This window comes from Oncorhynchus kisutch, unplaced genomic scaffold, assembly GCF_002021735.2.
Source record: "Oncorhynchus kisutch isolate 150728-3 unplaced genomic scaffold, Okis_V2 Okis06b-Okis10b_hom, whole genome shotgun sequence".
NCBI lineage: Eukaryota > Metazoa > Chordata > Actinopteri > Salmoniformes > Salmonidae > Oncorhynchus > Oncorhynchus kisutch.
In genome coordinates, this window is record NW_022261983.1 from 2085282 (window position 1) to 2106907 (window position 21626).

General features: G+C 44.9%; 1 protein-coding gene across 1 annotated transcript in view; it reads left to right on the forward strand.

Annotated features, from left to right (window-relative positions):
* Positions 1-21484, forward strand: part of LOC109881302 (serine/threonine-protein kinase/endoribonuclease IRE1) — a 29088-nt gene extending 7604 nt beyond the window's left edge. The window contains exons 3-23 of the mRNA XM_031813852.1: positions 2216-2249; positions 2586-2658; positions 3257-3329; positions 4842-4964; positions 7009-7110; positions 9327-9588; positions 10829-10907; positions 11907-12066; positions 12353-12468; positions 12566-12769; positions 13110-13353; positions 13557-13647; positions 13950-14139; positions 14366-14465; positions 14671-14870; positions 15099-15246; positions 15917-16044; positions 16186-16309; positions 17016-17083; positions 17173-19445; positions 19652-21484. Of these exons, the coding sequence (XP_031669712.1) occupies positions 2216-2249; positions 2586-2658; positions 3257-3329; positions 4842-4964; positions 7009-7110; positions 9327-9588; positions 10829-10907; positions 11907-12066; positions 12353-12468; positions 12566-12769; positions 13110-13353; positions 13557-13647; positions 13950-14139; positions 14366-14465; positions 14671-14870; positions 15099-15246; positions 15917-16044; positions 16186-16309; positions 17016-17083; positions 17173-17793 (3140 nt within the window). The 3' untranslated portion in view covers positions 17794-19445; positions 19652-21484. The remainder of the gene's footprint in view (positions 1-2215; positions 2250-2585; positions 2659-3256; positions 3330-4841; positions 4965-7008; positions 7111-9326; positions 9589-10828; positions 10908-11906; positions 12067-12352; positions 12469-12565; positions 12770-13109; positions 13354-13556; positions 13648-13949; positions 14140-14365; positions 14466-14670; positions 14871-15098; positions 15247-15916; positions 16045-16185; positions 16310-17015; positions 17084-17172; positions 19446-19651) is intronic.
* The last annotated feature ends 142 nt before the right edge of the window (positions 21485-21626 follow it).

A 21626-nucleotide genomic window follows, 5' to 3' on the forward strand; every position in this document is an offset into this window, starting at 1 on the left:
GTTGGCATGGGTCCCATCCCTGGTGTGTCCTTTTTATGGGGCCAAACCACGCCCACAAGCAACCTAGCAACATTCAAAGCCGTGCTGATTGGTTAAGAGTTCGGAGATACTGATTAAGTAAATACGCGGAAGATAGCTGAAGAGGAATCCCCGCGAACTGGGAGTTCGTACTTTGCTCGTGCCTGCCATGCCACGAACCGCGGGAGTTCCGCGGCTTCGTTTTGAAATTATCCTAACTAAAGGCAAGCAACAAGTGACTGTAGATGGCTAACATTACATTATTGTCAGTAATGGTGAATGAATGGAGCTAGCATCTCGTTTAGTTGCGTACCAGCACAAATGTAATGTAGCTAAGTATCTCAATAGTCATTTTGTAAACACTTCGAACTCCTAGTGTGGTCAACGCACTACTAGACAGCTTCAACCCAATCGGCGATGTAAGCTAGCGATAACACTTGATATAAGTTACATCTTACTTATCTCCAAAAACAAACTATCCATGATGTCAATGCTATCCATCTGGTCAATCAGGCTGGTTGCAGTCACTAACTAAAAAGCTACATAGTTAAATGCAACTTAATATCCAAATTCAGGGGAAATGCTAAGTATGGATGGCAATGTTTTGGAGGCGATTCTGTCTGTAGCGTTTGTTCTTTCAAAACGCAGGAACAACTGAACTCTGACCAATCAGCGCGGCTTTGAATGTTGCTAGGATAAATGGTAGGCGTGGATAAAACGATGCATCGCTGTCTTGACCCTGCTGCACCTACCACATACAACAACACACACATTAATAGTCAGTGTGTCCTCCCAAACAGTTACGCTATCAGGTGAGGTGCATATTCAGTGAAGGGAAAGAACATTGAGGTCGGAACACGGCTCTCTGTCAGTTACAAATGGAGAAAACACACAGATCCACAAAGAATTCGAAAACAAACTCAATTTTGATAAACTCCCATATCTACTTGGTGAAATTCCAGTGTGCCATCACAGCAGCAAGATGTGTGACCTGTTGCCACAAGAAAAAGGCAACCAGTGAAAAACAAACACCATTGTAAATACAACCCATATTTATGCTTATTTATTTTCCCTTCTGTACTTTAACCATTTGTACATTGTTACAACACTGTATATATACGTAATATGACATTTGTAATGTCTTTATTCTTTTGAAACTCCTGTATGTGTAATGTTTACTGTTAATTTGTATTGTTTATTTCACTTTTGTATATTATCTACCTCACTTGCTTTGGCAATGTTAACACATGTTTCCCATGCCAATAAAGCCCCTTTGAATTGAATTGAAAACGTTCTACTAAAAAATATATACATCTCCTGCATGGTCGTCTGTAAAAGATGTCATCACACAATTGGGCTACCTGTGTAAACCACCCAGCACAGACCTCTGCCAGTCAGAGCAGAGGTTCCATCTGGCTGACCTTGTGGACTCCGCTGCCGCTGTGTGTGTTTGTCTAGTAGTAATGTCATTACGCCCTGGTCCCTGTGTGTGCCAGTTTGGCAGGGTGGCCTGGGTGCTGTATCACATTCAGTGGGGTGTGACATTACAGGACATTCAGATAGTAATATATGACCTGCTTCTCTATCATGTAGAATAGGGAATCGTGTCCGCTCTATACAATACATTACAGAATACGACCTGGGCCCTTACAGTGAGTATTAATGTGTCCCCTGTGGGCTACTGGCCACTGTTTATTTAGGCTATACTGTTGTCATTAGCTAAATAAGGGGCGTTGGCCTCTTATCAGTTAGGACAAGTGTGGTTTAAGGAGATGCTTAACCTGAGACCAACAATGCAGGGGTCGATGCTGACAATTTTTACAAGGAGCATGTGTGGCGTAAGTTGAAAAATATAGGCGCACACAAAGATTAATTTAGGAGCAAAATTAAAATTATTTGTGATATTAAAGCTGGATCCTTAATTCTTCCTTTCTCAAGATCAGAGTGAAAGGTCCCTGACCTTAAAGTTTTCAGTAAATCTTCTGAGTTAATTCTGTGTTTGGGAGTAATCGTTTATGAACTGAAGAACTATGGGGTTTATATTCAAACAGGAAAGACAGCAGTGTAGTGGTTCATATTGTGTACTGTATACATGCTGCTGATTCTTGATCAACCGGTACTGTCATCATTTGTAGTGTACTATTCATGGCACTGATGACTGAAAGGCACATTTTCTTCTGTTTTCTTCTGTGGACAGATCCTGTTCTGCAGGTTCCAACGCATGTGGCGGAGTAAGTATCCTGAAGACTGTGTGTTTTTGTGTGCGTGTGCGAGTCTGTCAGTTTGGGTGTCATAGTGTATTGAGTGCAACAGGAAATTTAACACAATGTGCTGAGCATGCATAACTGTTTTTTGTCCTGTTCTGCTTGAGCAATAAGACTACTCTATTCAAAATACAACCGGGTTCATTGATGACTGATCTGACAAAGTGTAAGCCCTACCCAACAATCAAATCCAACTTTATTTAGGCCTATAGTGCACAGGTGTCACAGCACACTTCACCTTGAATTATGTATGATCTGTCGGAGTGTTAACATTCTCTACCCCATCTCTCTCTCTCGCCGTAGGCCAGCTTTTCTGCCTGACCCTAATGATGGCAGCCTGTACTCTCTAGGAGGGAAGAACAACGAGGGACTGACTGTAAGAGGAACCACTGAACCCCCTTATTAGACTAACAGGGTCACCCCTCACTAGAGAGGATCCACTGAACCCCCTTATTAGACTAACAGGGTCACCCCTCACTAGAGAGGAACCACTGAACCCCCTTATTAGACTAACAGGGTCACCCCTCACTAGAGAGGAACCACTGAACCCCCTTATTAGACTAACAGGGTCACCCCTCACTAGAGAGGAACCACTGAACCCCCTTATTAGACTAACAGGGTCACCCCTCACTAGAGAGGAACCACTGAACCCCCTTATTAGACTAACAGGGTCACTCCTCACTAGAGAGGAACTGACAGTTTCCTCTTTCTCTAGAAGGCCTCTGCATATCTGCCAACCACAGGTGATAAGCAAGTCACGCAAAACATGTAGTGCACATAGGTGTGTGTGTGTGTGTGCGCACGCACATCATATTTGTTTGGCGTGGTTGTAGTAGCAGAGTCTGTGTGAGATTGTGAGTGAGTATGTGGTTTGTGATGAAATGGCATTGCTCAACATTGACCCCTTGATATTGATACACTCACAGTAAACATGCTTATGAGTGGGCCAATGGACATTTCCCTGTTTTCCACAGAAACTGCCTTTCACCATACCTGAGCTGGTCCAGGCGTCACCCTGCCGCAGCTCTGACGGGATCATCTACATGGGTAACTCTTCCAGCTCTCAGACCTGGAGTATATGACGACACACTGACATGACATGTAGACATTTAGAACAGACCAGGAACAGTTTGGACTACGTTGTCATGGTTATCTACTCTACCAAGCGGGACTACCATTTAATTTCCCGATCAGGCTGACCTCTAATGAATGAATATAATCTTGTTAGAACTAAAAGACGTTATACTACATTTCCATTCCTTTCACCTCACGGTCATCATAACTCCTGCTCCTTTGAATATACTGCGGCACGAAGGCGTGACCGTAATCTAACCTATCTACCGTGCCATTGTTCAGCGGAGAAAATGGATGTCATGTTTCTTAGTCCTGTAGAAGTTTTCACACCCATTCACTGAAGCCACTGCGAGCACTAAGGGAGAATTTTCTGTGTTAATTGTCAAACCTGTTGGCCAATGGCAATTTTCACCTTAATTTGTGCTAGACAGACAACCGTAATCTTCAGTCTAAAGCCGTCCTGCAAAGTCAGTTTGAGGAGCAGCTCAGCCAACAACATCTTACTCACGGGTGGGGCCACCAGCACTGCAGATGGGACACTGTTTCGTAATCCATCAGGCGTTGTTATTACAGTCCAGCCAGAATAACGATTAGTGTCACTCCCTTCACCAACACAATAGGGAGACAGTGCACTACCAGGGCATGGGGTGTTTTTAATAAGACTATAGGTAGGTTAACACCCATTACCCCCTGGGAGAATGCTGGGTGCTTGTCTAGCCCACCTTTACTTAACTGAGGTTGCCCGCCCTCTGACCCTCCCATTCACTCAAAGTATAATAAGCATAATAAACAACTCAGATTGAATGTGGTTCAACTGCATGTATGGCTCTGCTTTCAGACCAGAGACAAGTAGGTTTTTACAATGTTATTAGGCTGACTGCTCTGTGTTTCCTAGGGCTGGGCGATGTGGCCTAAAAAGAACCATGCATAATAAGGATTCACTTCTTGTAGCAGGCATTATAGAGCATTAACACGGGTCTCATACACATTCTCTCAATTACAAGCACACGTGTTAGTGAGTATCCAGATAATATTTATATTTCAAGTTTAGCTAACTTGGATCTATTTGGTAGTTGACTAGATAGAACAGTTGAACTGTTATGAACACACCCTTCTGTCCGTATCCAGCTGTTTGAACAGCATGCTAGCCAGATGTTGAAATCAAGTGGCCTACCTAGAATGAGAATGAGTTGCCAATTCCGTATATATTTGTGTTTTTATACTTATTGCATATTTATTAAAACATAGACTAGACAGCTTGAATAATAGGCTTTGGCTAAAATGCTCCTAGTGGTACGCAATTCCACGTACGACTGAAACTGAGCATGAAAAGGAGACGAGACCAAAAAGACACGAGAAGTGGACATAAATTCCCATACAAACAAATGAATTCAATATATATCACCCAGCCCTATTGTGTCCATGTGTTTGTGTCCTCATGATGTCCTTATGTCTGTTTTTGTATCACTTTGTGTGTATGCGCAGGTAAGAAGCAGGACCTGTGGTACGTGGTGGACCTGTTGACAGGGGAGAAGCAGCAGACCCTCACTTCCTCCTTTGCTGAGATGCTGTGTCCCTCCTCCTCCCTGCTCTACCTGGGACGCACCGGTAGGCACCTGTAGCCCAGCCTACACCTGGCTGGCTTGGGGTCTAAACATCTCTATGGGATATTCATTATTCACTTCTCCCCCTTAAGCCACTGGGCCTCCCGGGTGGCGCAGTAGTTAAGGGCGCTGTACTGCAGGCTCTGTTGCAGGCTCTGGGTTCAGGCTCTGGGTTCGTGCCCAGGCTCTGTCGCAACCTGCCGCGACCAGGAGGTCTGTGGGGCGACGCACAATAGGCCTAGCGTCGTTCGGGTTAGGGAGGGCTTGGCCGGTAGGGTCTCATCGCGCACCAGCGACTCCTGTGGCGGGCCGGGCGCAGTGCACGCTAACCAAGGTTGCCAGGTGCACGGTGTTTCCTCCGACACATTGGTGCGGCTGGCTTCCGGGTTGGATGCGCACTGTGTTAAGAAGCAGTGCGGCTTTGTTGGGTTGTGTATCGGAGGACGCATGACTTTCAACCTTCGTCTCTCCCGAGCCTGTACAGGAGTTGTAGCGATGAGATAAGATAGTAGCTACTAAAAAACAATTGGATACCATGAAATTGGGGAGAAAGGGTGGTAAAATAAAAAAGCCACTGGGCAATCCCTATGAGGTTCAGTTAGGCCCAGGCTCTTAGAGATGTGTTCTGTCTATTTGTTTCTATGGATAGACCCGTTTGCCCCCAACCCCTGTCCCCTCTACATCCCTGGCTTCACCTGGTCAGCCCTACCTATCCTTTCCCCACAGTCCCAAATCTACTTACTTAATCTCCATAGGTATCTTATCTCCAGCCTATCCCAGCTAATTTATTTGTACCGTCTAAAGGCGTCAGCATGCTGTTCAGCTGGCAGCTAGCCGAAGTCAGCTAGGCGAACTGAACTTGTGTGCTCACATACTCCCTTAAAAGACATTCGCTTGAAAAACTAGAAAAAAGCAGCTGTTTTACTATTTGTCCATTTGAGACAGCGTCGTCAGTGTACACTTCCTCAAAATAGTCTGAATTAATCTAACTCAAGGAATCTGTCATTCATTTTTACGTTTTTTGTCGAGTAGGTCTTTGTTGCCCAATTTTGAATCTAACTAAGATGTTTGGTGCATTATTTCTCAATGAAACAATGTGCATGAAAATGAGTCGTCGCTCGTCGAATGACAACAGACTTTATTGAAGAATCCCTACTGTTGACCAATCTCAGACGAAGGGGCGTAGACTTCGGCTACCGACTTCGTCTTGCGTCCAGACAGAAATGTGTGTGCCCAAACACTCAAAAACCCTCACTGAAGTCCAAAACAAACGAAAACGTCACAAAATGTCATCATAATATATGAACAAACTCTTCTGAACTGTTTCAGCTGGGGAGCATGCGGACGCCTCAACCCTCTCTGCTAATGGCACTTATGTAAAAGTCTGGCATCAACGCAAAGCCTCTTTTCAATTTCAATTTAAAGGGCTTTATTGGCATGGGAAACATATGTTTACATTGCCAAAGCAAGTGAAATTTCTCTCCCTCTGACATTTTAACCAGGATCTTGTTGTACTGGGTTTAATTTTCCACATCCTCATTTACATCCCCTTTACAGACCTGGGATCAGCTCCCCTCCCCTCCCCCAATCCTAACCTTAACCATTAAAGGGGAAAATGTGAATCTGACCCAAGATCAGCGATTAGGGGAAACTTTACTGCCTTGGAAATGCTACTCTACTTCCATGCCCATTTGTACTCCCAGTTATTACTGTGGTGATCTGTCATACCCTGTGTCCTATGGCATCCGCTTAATTTTGATGTCACTTTAGATGACTTGTGTGTGGCTTGTTGTAGATATTTATGGCGGTTGTAAAGGTCAGGCTGCCAGGGCAGCACTCCAAGACATGGAGACGTGGGATACCTCTGTCAGGGGAACATGAATTTGGTCAGTGTTGTCACCATAGCTGTATAGTTGTAATGAGCGCTCTCACCATTTCTTCCCAAAGCACAATATCACCATGGGTTGAGTCCTGCTGAGTTTAGTTTCACTACTCTGGCATATCCTACATGTTCTAGGCTACAGTATATGATGTTGTCCCTTCCCCAGAGTACACTATCACCATGTACGACACCAAGAGTAGAGAGCTCCGCTGGAATGCCACCTACTTCGACTACGCCTCCACGTTGCCTGACGACGACACCAGATACAGTAAGACATGCTTTTATATCTCTCCATAGCGACAGTGAAGGTAGGCTATGTATGTGAGAGACTGAGTTGTTTGAGACCTGCTGTCTGGTAGGGCTGTGATGATGCCAGTATCACAATATATTTTCCATGGCAAAAATGAAAACAGGAAGCAGATGTAACTCTTTGGTCCTGTAAAAACCTGCTGGATGTAACATATTGTGTGCTATAGCTTGGAAAATAAATACGTGTGAATCTGGATGACAACAATGACATCAGGGCTGTTTTCCTAAAGAAGTTAAATCCTCTTCGTGTTTTTGTTTCCTTGCCATGATACTAACGAGTATTGTGTTACTGATATCGTCCTGCTCTCTGGTTGAAAGCATATCTCATAGGACATAGATCCAGGGAGATGATTTTCTACTGTCATTATCCTCACAACATATTACTATTGAACATCATCCAATATCAAAGGAAACTAATATTAAATACACTGCTCAAAAAAATAAAGGGAACACTAAAATAACACATCCTAGATCTGAATGAATGAATGAAATATTCTTATGAAATACTTTTTTCTTTACATAATTGAATGTGCTGACAACAAAATCACACAAATTATCAATGGAAATCAAATGTATCAACCCATGGAGGTCTGGATTTGGAGTCTCACTCAAAATTAAAGTGGAAAACCACACTACAGGCTGATCCAACTTTGATGTAATGTCCTTAAAACAAGTCCAAATGAGGCTCAGTAGTGTGTGTGGCCTCCACGTGCCTGTATGACCTCCCTACAATGCCTGGGCATGCTCCTGATGAGGTGGCGGATGGTCTCCTGAGGGATCTCCTCCCAGACCTGGACTAAAGCATCCGCCAACTCCTGGACAGTCTGTGGTGCAATGTGGCGTTGGTGGATGGAGCGAGACATGATGTCCCAGATGTGCTCAATTGGATTCAGGTCTGGGGAACGGACGGGCTAGTCCATGGCATCAATGCCTTCCTCTTGCAGGAACTGCTGACACACTCTAGCCACATAAGGTCTAGCATTGTCTTCCATTAGGAGGAACCCAGGGCCAACCGCACCAGCATATGGTCTCACAAGGGGTCTGAGGATCTCATCTCGGTACCTAATGGCAGTCAGGCTACCTCTGGCGAGCACATGGAGGGCTGTGCGGCCCCCCAAAGAAATGCCACCCCTCACCATGACTGACCAACCGCCAAACCGGTCATGCTGGAGGATGTTGCAGGCAGCAGAACGTTCTCCATGGCGTCTCCAGACACTGTCACGTCTGTCACGTGCTCAGTGTGAACCTGCTTTCATCTGTGAAGAGCATAGGGCGCCAGTGGCGAATTTGCCAATCTTGGTGTTCTCTGGCAAATGCCAAACGTCCTGCACGGTGTTGGGCTGTAAGCACAACCCCCACCTGTGGATGTCGGGCCCTCATACCACCCTCATGGAGTCTGTTTCGGACCATTTGAGCAGACAAATGCACATTTGTGGCCTGCTGGAGGTCATTTTGCAGGGCTCTGGCAGTGCTCCTCCTTGCACAAAGGCGGAGGTAGCGGTCCTGCTGCTGGGTTGTTGCCCTCCTACGCCCTCCTCCACGTCTCCTGATGTACTAGCCTGTCTCCTGGTAGTGCCTCCATGCTCTGGACACTACGCTGACAGACACAGCAAACCTTCTTGCCACTTCTCGCATTGATGTGCCATCCTGGATGAGCTGCACTACCTGAGCCACTTGTGTGGGTTGTAGACTCCATCTCATGCTACCACTAGAGTGGAAGCACTGCCAGCATTCAAAAGTGACCAAAACATCAGCCAGGAAGCATAGGAACTGAGAAGTGGTCTGTGGTCACGACCTGCAGAACCACTCCTTTATTGGGGGTGTCTTGCTAATTGCCTATAATTTCCACATGTTGTCTATTCCATTTGCACAACAGCATGTGAAATGTATTGTCAATCAGTGTTGCTTCCTAAGTGGGCAGTTTGATTTCACAGAAGTGTGATTGACTTGGAGTTACATTGTGTTGTTTAAGTGGTCCCTTATTTTTTTGAGCAGTGTATGATTCTCCTCTCTCTCCTCACGTTTCTCTCCCTCTCCTCACATCTCCATCTCTTTCCCTCTCTACCTCTTTCTATATATGTGTATTGTCCACCTCACATCATCTTTCACATAGTTGCAATGATGCAATGCGTACACCCAGTTTATGTAACCCCCCCTCTCCCCCTCCCCTTACAGAGATGGCCCACTTTGTCTCCAATGGTGACGGGCTGGTGGTGACAGTGGACAGTGAGTCGGGTGACGTCCAGTGGATCCAGAATTACAACTCCCCCGTGGTGGCCATGTACATATGGCAGCGCGAGGGCCTGCGCAAGGTGCCTCTCACCAACGTCGCTGTGGAAACGCTGCGCTACCTCACCTTCATGTCAGGCGAGGTGGGCCGCATCACACAGTGGAAGTATCCCTTCCCCAAGGAGAAGAAGCCCAAAAACAAGCTCATGTAAGTAGACTGTGGCTTCCCTTTAGTTACTCTGCTATGGAGGCACAACCCTGACTTAGATGACTTTGTAGGCGTCTTATGCTTTCATAGAAAAACACAGACAATTGGATGAAACTTTTTCATTGTCACTTGTGTCCATTTTACCCTCATGTCATTGTTTATCTATAGTAAATACCCCCAGGGGTGGGTATTTTAAAGTGTAGAGCGGACTACTGTTTTAGCTTGAACTTTCATGCAAATCTTCCCATAGCCATGGGCATTGAATGTGCATACACATATATTCTGCAATGTAGAAAATAACAACAAATAAAGAAAACCCCTTGAATGAGCAGGTGTTTCCAAACTTTTGACTGGTACTGTATATATTTGCATATCTGGGTTGAGGATTCTGTCCTGATGGGTTAGGAATAGAAGCCCCACCCTTTTCTATAAACAATGTTGATTGGTTTCTACCAGCTCCAGTCTATGCTCAGCAAGACTCCAAGCAGAGCCTCTCCCCTTTAGCATTTGCCACAGCATTTCTGCCAAGACCATTCTCCTTTGACTTCTGTTGAATTAGTTTCACGCTTATTTAGCCACTTCCTTCTCTCTTATGATTAATTAAATAATTTACTCCGAATCTCTGTTTTCCTTCAAGGCATTTATTTTGTTAACAGGGGCCCCTTAAATGCTTTAACTGAACTCTTGAAGTCTCACAAGTAATTTATGATGGGTTGAGTAAGTTGATTTTGCAAGCAGCACGTGTTACGGTTGATCTCCCCATCCTGAGAACAGGGGTTGGCCCCATCTCGTGTTAGAGCTTTGATATGCATTCCAGGGCTCTGAATCATTGATGGGGTGTATTGAATATCTCTTTATATCTATGTTTGATGATTGCATGAGCCAGTGGTGGTGTAGTCAGGACTTGTAGAGGTGTTTCATTTGTTCATAAAGGGATGCATATCTAACCAACACAGGTGGACTCTTTCAGTCATGGTTTCACAATACAGTTCTGTACTTCTATTTACACCAGCTTTCAGAAGAAAGGAGAAATAAGAGTTTCAGTGGGTGATCTTGTAGTGTGTGTGTGTGAAATTGTCTGTTTGTAACCAATAGTGCAGTTTTCTGACTCAAGTCAAAGCGGTCTACAGTATAATAGAGAATCTCCCTATTCTAAATGTCCTGGTTGAGGTAGTCTATTAGGCTTCTCTTCCTTGTTTAAAGCTAACATTAAGACTATCCTGTTCTGTTGTCTTCACAGGGCCACACTCTACGTAGGCAAGTACTCCACCAGCCTGTACGCATCGCCCTCCCTGGTGCATGATGGGGTCACGGTCGTGGTGAGTGGCACTAGGCTCTTCTGTGTTAGAACAAAATGTGACATTCAGTCTAGAATCTAGAACATCATCAAACAACTGGACGCTTCTGGGAGCTGATCTCTTAGCCCAAGATCAAAGATGTGAGTTAAAAGTCACAGGGACCTGCACTAGTGTTGGTTTGATTGTTTACCTGACCACAACCCAGGTCACAATCCCCTCAGGCCTGGGTCCCTGCAGCACAGAGGAACATGAGATAGTATCAGCAAGACCCCTTATTTCTATCTATTTACAATAAGATGTTGAGATTAATTTGATGTAATCCGTTTGATAGTGACATCCCACTTATTTCAGTTTCCTTCTAAGTAGTAAAGGATGTATTAGTTTCTGCCAACATTTAACAACATTAAACTACATGTGGACACCAACTGTAAAATTTGGTGAAGGAGGAATAATGGTCTAGGGCTGTTTTTCAAGGTTCGAGCTAGGCCCCTTAGTTCCAGTGAAGGGAAATCTTAACGCTACAGCATACATTGACATTCTAGACGATTCTGTGCTTACAACTTTGTGGCAACATTTTGAGGGAAGGCCCTTTCCTGTTTCAGCATGACAATGACCCTGTGCACAAAGTGAGGTCCATACAGAAATAATTTGTTGAGATCAGTGTGGAAGAATTTGCACAAAGCCCTGACCTCAAACCCATCAAACACCATCAGTGCCTAATCGTCCAACATCAGTGCATAATGCTCTTTTGGCTGAATGGAAACAAGTCCCTGCAGCAATGTTCCGACACCTAGTGGAAAGCCTTCCTAGAAGAGTGGAGGCCGTTATAGCAGCAAAGAGGGGACCAACTCTATATTAATGCCCATGATTTTGGAATGAGATGTTCGATGAGCAGGTGTCCACATATTTTTGGCCAGGTAGTGTGTATTAACGTTGAACTACTAAAAGGATGTCAATCACTAGGTGACTCCCCTAGTTAAAAAAAGTTCCATAATCTAGTGGTTTGTGTGTCTCCTGTAGCCCCGCGGCAGCACCTTCCCCATGCTGGAGGGTCCTAACAGCCAGGAGGTAACAATGGAGGAGGAGTGTGTGATCACCCCCAGGACCAGCGTCAAATTCAACTCTGCCCTGAGGGAACGCAACCGCATCAACTTCATGAGGAACCACCTGCTCCTCATAGGTAGAGAACACTCCTCTTGTGCATTTCCCCCCTTCCCAGTGTCTACCTTGTGTTATTATAGTGCCCTCTGCTGGATGCTCAGTTCTCAAATGTGGAACACAAGCATTGTCCAAGTCCATACACTTCAATGCAGTTGTGGCTGTAGAATAAGGATGGAAGTTGGTTTTCAGTGATGTCAGCATGATAATGATTTAAGAATATGTTATTGATGTTTATAGATATTACACACACTGTAATATCATCATAGTGATGATGCTGATGCTGGTTGGATGCGTTTCTCTCCCAGGTCATCATGAGACGCCTCCTGATGCCCATAACAAGATCCTGGAGAAGTTCCCTGACAGTATCCCACGCCAGCAGGGCAATGTCATCCCCTCCACCACAGAGAAGACCCTAGAGGAGGTGTGTGTTTCAGTCCTTCAGCATGCCAACTAACCTCTCCTCTTTGATTTGATTTTGTTGGGGTATAAAAAATATCTTCTCCCTCGTCCTCCCCTAGAAGGTGAATGAGAGTGACATGGGAGAAGGCCCCACTGTGGGCCCCAGCCCCCCGGTGGTCACCTCCATCCAGGAGCAGCCGGGGCGAACCTCACAGGTGAGGGTGGAGGCCCCTGTGGACTCTATGCTTAAAGACATGGCCAGCATCATTTTCAGCACCTTCCTCCTGGCTGGCTGGGTAGCCTTCATCATCATCTACCCCAAGGTGAGGGAGCACTGACACCTAGTGGTGATCTGGTGTATGGCTGTTACTACCTGGCTGTACAGATTGTCAGTCAACAAGCTGAACATGAGTGATGAAAATGTATGAAGTAAAGCCACATTTTAGTTCCAGTATGATGGTAGCCTCTGTGTTAAATGTAGGAAGCCACAGTTTAGTTCCAGTATGATGGTAGGCTCTGTGTTAAATGTAGGAAGTAAGGCCACAGTTTAGTTGAAATGCTGAGTTATGGATATAACACAATCCTGACTTGAACACTATAGCTCACTTATACATGTACTTCTGGTTTACACACACCCTCTATTCTCCATCTCTCCTCTCCCAGAGTGTTCACAAACAGCAGCAGCTGCAGCATGAACAGTTCCAGAGGCAGTTAGATGAGCGGCTGGATCTCCTGAGGAGACAGCCGTTCTCTCCCCCAGGGACCGACCTGCCCCTGCTGGCCCCGGACGCTGACTCAGACCACAGCAGTCCCAACGGCACCCCCAACATCACCCCCCGTGCATCCAACCACTCCAACCTGTCTGTGCCCGAGCTGGGCAGCTCCGCCAACGAGCACGAGGATGGAGGTATGGAGGACACAAGTGGATACACACATTGATAAAGACAACACACATTGATGCGCACACAATTACTCACACATACTCACTCACACACTTATAGTAGGTCTAGCACTGCTCTGTTCATCTTGATGCCTGGCAATTGTTTTGAAAAGGAGAGAAGATACTCTTCTGATTCCAATATCTGATGTGCTTTTTTTATGGTTCATCAGATGAGGACTCCAACATGGTCAGAGTTGGAAAGATAATGTTCCGTCCCAAAAATGTTTTGGGACACGGTGCAGAGGGAACCATCGTGTATAAGTAAGTCTCACCCCAGGCTAATGTATCTACATTTTGTAACAAAGTGAAATGAAAGTCAAGTGCCTTTTGAGGCTACTCAGTTGTTCAATCATCTCTACTCGTCATATAGACTCTCGAGAGTCTTTGGCCGCATCCCCATTATTTCTGTGCAAGTGGGAAGAGAATTGGGACACAACCTTTTTGTTTTTCAGTTACTTTGACAAATGTTCAGTTTTACAAACATACAGACAAGAAGTCAACCTTTCTTTGTAAAGTGTCTGTTTAGGAATGTTCTACTAACCTTCCCTTGCTCTGTCCACCAGGGGTCAGTTTGACAACCGTGCCGTGGCAGTCAAGAGGATCCTCCCAGAATGCTTCAGCTTTGCTGACCGTGAGGTGGACCTGCTGCGCGAGTCGGACGAGCACCCCAACGTCATCCGTTACTTCTGCACAGAGAGGGACCGCCAGTTCCAGTACATCGCTATAGAGCTGTGTGCCGCCTCACTGCAAGAGGTACTGCAGCCTCACTGACCACCAAACCAAGGGGTCTGCAACACCCGGCCCACGAGCCAAATGTATCTGGCCCTCCAAAGTTGTCTTAAGCACCTACAACACCCTCTCTCTTCCTGACCTTTCAGCTTACGCTCTCATTCATTTATTAATTAATTCATCCTCTTAAACTTGCTTCTTGTTACTTTTACTCACTCACTGCATACGGACTCATTGTTTCCTCTTTCAGTATGTGGAGAGACAGGATTTTGATCGGCATGGACTGGAGCCTGTGATGCTGCTGCAGCAGACCATGTCAGGACTGGCACACCTGCACTCCCTCAATATAGGTAATAATCACAAGATGTGCACCTCCACTAGGTTTTAATATAGGTTTTCATGAAGAACAGAAAGGTTCTTACCATACAGTAATATTTTCAATAAGATTCACAAGACTACTGCAGCTGGACTAGGTACAGTAAACATCTAAGATCTCCTAGGTTACAGGTTATTCTTCCAGTCTGATCTGATCTTCTCCATTCTTCCCGTCCCCAGTGCACAGAGACCTGAAGCCCCACAACATCCTGGTGTCCATGCCCAACGCCCACGGTCGGGCGCGGGCCATGATCTCTGACTTTGGCCTGTGTAAGAAGCTGGCGGTGGGCCGACACAGCTTCAGCAGGAGGTCCGGGGTGCCCGGCACCGAGGGGTGGATCGCCCCAGAGGTCCTCAGTGAGGACTGCAAGGACAACCCTGTGAGTGGTCCCTCTCTCTACTGGACACATGACTGGTCCTGATTTTACAGATAGCAGCTGTCATGAAACAAAAGCCTGTGTGACTGTCGCTGTCTGATACTAATTTAAATTGATGTGAATGCAGTTCACTGTTACATACTTATCTTGCCTTTATCAAAGACATTGATTGCTAACCATCAACAGAACGCCATTATTGAACTCCTAACCTCTCGCTCTCTTCCTCTGTAGACGTGCACGGTGGACATCTTCTCTGCAGGCTGTGTGTTCTACTATGTGGTGTCCTGGGGATGTCATCCCTTTGGCAAGTCTCTGCAGAGGCAAGCCAACATACTGCTGGGAGCCTACAGCCTGGACCAGCTACAGCCCCACAAACATGGTGAGGACATCACTTCCTGTTCTCAGACACACAGGAAGGCGGTGAGAGGAAGTTGGTGTAGGATTGGTTTGATTTAAACCAGGATGTTGACTGTCTAAGAAACAGTTGTTTCTTGTTGGTAAGCATCAGTTCAGCCTTTAAAAGTACAAAGAGAGCAATAAGTTTACATTGGACAGTTTTGGTAAAGGCAGTATTAGAGTTATTATAGACAGACAGGGTCCTGATGTTATTGCAATTTTGTTTAATGCAAACCCAAACATTGACAATCAGTTGTTTCACATCAGAGACCGCTGTTGTGGAAAATTTGATCCAAAGATTAGGCAGAGACTAATTTATAATAGTGAATCTTTAATGCAGACGAGAAGCTGCTAGGTAGATCCCTCACTGATCGCAGTCAGGGAAGGAGCTCCAAGAGTAAATGGCTACATGTCCCTTATATAGTGGAAGGTAATAATACAATCATATTGTTACAAGTTATTTTATACAAGCAACAGTTCCAGAACACAATGGCCTTGTTATAGGGTGCAGACATAACAGGAGTTATGAAATGCATAACATCACAGTCCAACACAGAACAATAACATAACTCTTGAGAAGTGACAATGGCTCACCCCAATTCTGCCACAACATCGCCCCATAGTGACAGAGTGCTTGGTCTTGTCTTTCCCAGAGGACATCGTGGCCACAGACCTGATAGAACAGATGCTGAACATGGAGCCCCAGAGGAGGCCTTCTGCTGAGAGTGTGCTCAAACACCCCTTCTTCTGGAGCCTGGAGAAACAGCTGCAGTTCTTCCAGGTCACAATCAAATCCAATACTTTTCTAATTAAACTGTTCCACATAAATCAGCACGAGATGCAACTGTGAACGGAACATTTTCCAATAACGACATTTTCTTTTTTAAATAAAAACCCATATTTAATCTTGTTTCCCCTGTAGGACTTGAGTGACAGGATAGAGAAGGAGCCGCTGGACGGACCAATCGTAAGGCAGTTGGAGCGAGGGGGGCGGGCCGTGGTGAAGCTGGACTGGAGGGAACACATCACAGTGCCTCTACAGACCGGTAAGAGACTGGCCTGAGATCAGTTGTAGCAACAACCACACACCAGTCTTACAAGACTTTGTCCATGTCATGAGTGGTAAAGAGACTGGTCCGAGTTCAATTTTAACCCTACTACTATGCTAGTGCCTTTAATAAATTAAAGGGTATATATTTCATTAAGAAATGATGACCTACTACAGTTTTATACTGAACCTGATTAGTGCAGAAGAGATGTGAGTGTAGTCATTGATATAAAATGCTGTGACTGTGGATGTGGTTTGCATTTCCTGTCAATCCAGACTGCAGCATTTAGCTGAGCTCTTCTCAACCTGAAAGGCTGCTTTGCTTCCTGTTGAGTGTTCATCTGAATAGGGTTGTTTCATAGGGTTGTTCTAATCCTAATCTTAATATGCCACTGTATGTGAAAGAAATGGTAAGAGAAGGTTTGCTGTGACTGTTGCATTCATTCGTTTTTAATTTGCATGTCAGTCATTTGTCTATTTAGCTTGTTGTTATGTTTTAGTTTTCATGCCTTGTGGAGAACTAGTCGGCTGAAGATTTCCTGACAGGTAGACTATATTATAGGATATCTCATTTTAGACCAGGACATTGTGAGGTATTTCAATCTTGCTGTATTATGAGACTTTTAGGATAAATTATACATTTTAGGATAAATTATTAGAATGTACTGTGTGGATTACTCATTGCATGTATTTTCTCTTGGCAGACCTACGCAAATTCCGGTCGTATAAAGGAGGGTCTGTCAGAGATCTTCTCCGTGCCATGAGAAACAAGGTATGGGTGTCTTTCCAGCTAAATGATGCGTGTTTACCTGATTTAGATGTCCGTGTATATGAATCCTTCTTCTTTTATCCCTCCTTTAGAAGCACCATTACAGGGAGTTACCAGCAGAGGTCCAGGAAACTCTGGGCTCCATCCCTGATGACTTTGTCTCCTACTTCACTTCCCGCTTCCCCCACCTGCTGCACCACACCTACCTGGCCATGCGCACCTGTGCCCACGAGAGGTCATTCCTTCCCTACTACTCCAGCTCAGAGCAGCTCTCCTGGATACGGACTCCCTACACACACCCCGAGACCACGCCCCCGCTGCAGACACACACGTCGCAGCCAGAGGAACCCACACCGTCAAACACAGTACCCTCACAGCCTGTGATGGGGTCGAGCACAATTCCATCCACAGCACCCATACAGTCAGTGACCGTATCAGACTCCACACCCATACAGTCACTGTCAATCACAACAACCCCCCCACAGTCAGTGCCAACCACATTACCAGCAGAGCCAGTATCATCCACATCATTACCAGTCCAACCAGTACTGCCTACATCACCCTCATCCACACTGCCAGACCTGCCTCCACAGACATTGTTGCCCTCAGAACCCCCCACACAGTCAGAAACCCCCTTTACAGATCCCGTCCCACCTGAGCCACACATACTGCCAGTGCCACATCCAGCCACACCGGACACGGAGCCTGCCTGAGAGCCGATGAGGGGTGGTAGATGAGTGCTGCACAGAGGAGCATTGCCTTACGAGTGGACACATACTGGTGCTCTGTTGCTCTGTCCTGTGCTGGTGAGGACCAGGCCTGCAGTGCCTGGGAGCTGCCGACAGGGGGGAGCAGCAGCCCAAACCAAGTGCCTTTCCTGCTCGACTGAGACAAAATGGCTCCGAATGGAATCGTCCCAATGTCCCTCGAAGCATCAAGAAGCCAGTGCTGAAATGAACTAGTGGGGGCTGTAATGTGTAGTACAGAGAGAATCTGTTTTATTTGCAATGGAGTCCCTCCTAATGTCAAGTATTGTGAGGTATTCAAGTATTGTTGGGCACAATACTTGGCAAAGCAAGGGAGGAATTCTTCTGTTGATGTTGTTGAAAGACGAGTCGACAATGGTAGTTTTACTGTGGAATCTTTTTTCTCTTAATGAGCCTATTCACTGTAAAGAGGTGTATATTATTGTATAGGTGATGACTTGATAATGACTATCGTTGAAATCATGGGATGTGGCCATTGTGCCTTTTTAAATAACACTGTGTTATGTATGTGGGCTCTGTGAGGGTAGATGTGTCTGGAATAGTTTTGCTTGCTGCTGCAGATGCTGCTTTTCTCTCTTGAATCAATACTATTTCAGTGCCTGTCTTCCTGTGCAGGCGAAGGCAGATAGTCCAAAGGGTGTTTGAACTAAACACTGGTAAAAGCATAATGTGTTTATCTTTTCTACTTTTATCTCTGATAGCTTTGTGCTGTACATAAGGCACAAGGCAATATGTGATCTGATGTGTGTTTTTATTGCAGGACATCACCCAAAGTCTTGTTTGCTTGACCTCTGACACACGAGGCCTTTACTAAAATTGGTTCAGCTACAAGTCATGACAGGATGATTACAGAAAACATTCACTTCACATTCTGGTTTTGCTGTCTGAGCAATGGTGTTTTCTCTCATCCTAGCTTTGATGAATGATGATCCAATGCAATATGTTTTATTCAATCATATTGTCTGTATAATGATTGGCAGTTAAATAGGTCTTCATTTATTACATGAATTAACTGTTATAGTTTGTTCATATTTTATTTTTTAAGTGGAATACATTTACTTCAGGTTTATTTTGTACTGTTCATTGTACATCAAAAACCCCAAGAATGTACAGTATTTTGTCTAATGCAAGCTGTTTAAAATGAAGTGAAGAGGGTTTTGTGCAAAAGTGAACAGAATCTTTTGCAGTCTCGCCTGACGATGCCTTTTAGTGTTAAGATTTCATTTCTAACATGCCATCCTGAATGCAAGAATAGTTTGTTTTATGATATTCCATTTTCAATTTTGCATTTGTCTCCTTTTGCCAACATGTCTGCCATTGTTGGAGTGAAAATGCCAAATTAAATCAGCATTAATCTGTTACTGTGTTAGTTTGCAGATATTTTGAGCTTGTGGAACTAATGCTGCATTCATAACCAAGTGGGAAGGTGGTATTTACCATATACCGACTGGGAAAAATCCACTTGAACGCACCTACAACTTCCAATTACTAGTGAGAAACTCATCGATCATCCCTGATCTCGGCTTCTCCCACATGCTGACCTCTGACAACACCTACGAAGGAAGAGACTTCACCAACAGCAGTTTCGGCAGTTAAATGTAGCACAACATTTATAAAAAGCAATCTATTAACGTTTTTTTACTTGAATTTGTTAACAACCATGAAAGCTGTACTTTTAATTGGTGAATTATGATTTGGTGTAACAATGTATGCAGACCCTTTTCTATGCAACAGCCTCCTATGTGTGTTTACCTGATTTAGATGTCCGTGTATATGAATCCTTCTTCTTTTGTCCCTCCTATAGAAGCACCATTACAGGGAGTTACCAGCTGAGGTCCAGGAGACTCTGGGCTCCATCGCTGATGACTTTGTCACCTACTTCACCTCCCGCTCCACACCTACCTGGCCATGCACACATGTGCACAGGAGGCACTTCCTTCCCAACTACTCCAGCTTAGAGCAGCTCTACTGGATACGGACTCCCTACACACACCACGAGGCCACCCCCCCGCTGCAGACACACACGTCGCAGCCAGAGGAACCCACATTGTCAAACACAATACCCTCACAGCCTGTGATGGTGTCGGGCACAATTCCATCCACAGCACCCATACAGTCAGTGACCGTATCAGACTCCACACCCATAGTCACTGTCAATCACAACAACACAACCATATTGCCAGTATCATCCACATTCTTACCAGCCAAACCAGTACTGCCTACATCACCCTCATCCACACTGCCAGACCTGCCCCCATGGACAGATGCCCAACCAGCCCTCCACACCCTCAGAAATCCCCCTTACAAATCCTGTCCCACCTGAACCACCAGTGCCACACAGGACACGGAGCCTGCCTGAAAGCCAGGTGATGGGTACGGCACAGAGGAGTGTTGCCTTGGGGGTTTAGGCTGGGTTTCTGTATAGCACTTTGTGACACCTGCAGATGTAAAAAGGGCGTTTTATAAATACATTTGATTGATTGATTGCCTTACGAGTGGACACATACTGGGGCCCTGTGGCTCTTTCCTGTGCTGGTGAGGACCAGGCCTGCATTGCCTGGGACCTGCCGACGGGGCAGCAGCAGCCCAAACCAAGGGCCTTTCCTACTCTACTGAGACAAAATGGCTCAGGATGGAACCGTCCCAAGGTCCCCCGATGCATCAAGAAGCCAGGGTGGAAATGAACTAGTGTGGGCAGAGAGAACCTGTTTTATTTGCAATGGAGTCCCGCCTTATGTCAAGTATTGTTGGGTACAAAATACTTGGCAATACAAGGGAGGAAGTCTTCTGTTTATGTTGGAAGACTTAAGTCAACAATGGTAGTTTTACTGTACAACGTTCCCTCAGTGAGCCTTTTCACTGTAAAGAGGTGTATATTTTTGTATATGTGACTAGATAATGACTTAATCAATGATAATCATATGTGGCCATTGTGCCTTTTTAAATAACACTGTGTTGTGTATGTGAGCTCTGTGAGGGTAGATGTGTCTGGAATAGTTTTGCTTGCTGCTGCAGATGCTGCTTGTCTCTTGACTCAGTACTATTTCAGTGCCTGTCTTCCTGTGCAGTCAAGGAGAGATATTCCAAAGGGTGTTTGAATTGAACACTGGTAGAAGCATGTGTTTCTTTTCTACTTTTATCTTATCTCTGTTAGCGTTGTGCTGTACATCGGGCACAAATAAATATTGTTGTTTTTTATTGCAGGGTGTCAGCCAGTTTTGTTTGCTTCATCTCTTGACACACTAGGCATAACTAAAACTTGTTTGGCTACAAGTCATGATAGGATGATTACAATGTATTCCCTTTACATTCCGGGTTATGGGCTTGAGTTTCTTTGTCCATTCTTTGATGGAGGGATTATATTTATTTTCTCTCATCTCATATTCCTTAACGAGGATCCAGTGAAACATGTTTTATTCAATCATATCCATTGTCAGTGAATAACAGATTAATAGGTATTTAATGTATTACATTTAACTGTAATAGTCTAATATTTTATTTATTTTGTAAGCTGTTATGTACTGTCCATACTACACTGTTTCAACATTTTCTCATCTTGCATTGCCAACGAATATGCAGCTGTTTTAAGTGAAAAAGCCAAATAAATCAGCGTTATATTTGTGCCTTTTGAACTTTACATTTTTGTCAGTTATTCTTGGGACTAAGCAAACATAATACATTCATTATTGCCTGTTATGTAACGGACTTCCACTGCAAGCCTGAGGGGGTCCATGCCAAGTTGCCAGTGTCATAACTCTCCTTTTCTCCTAAACGAAACT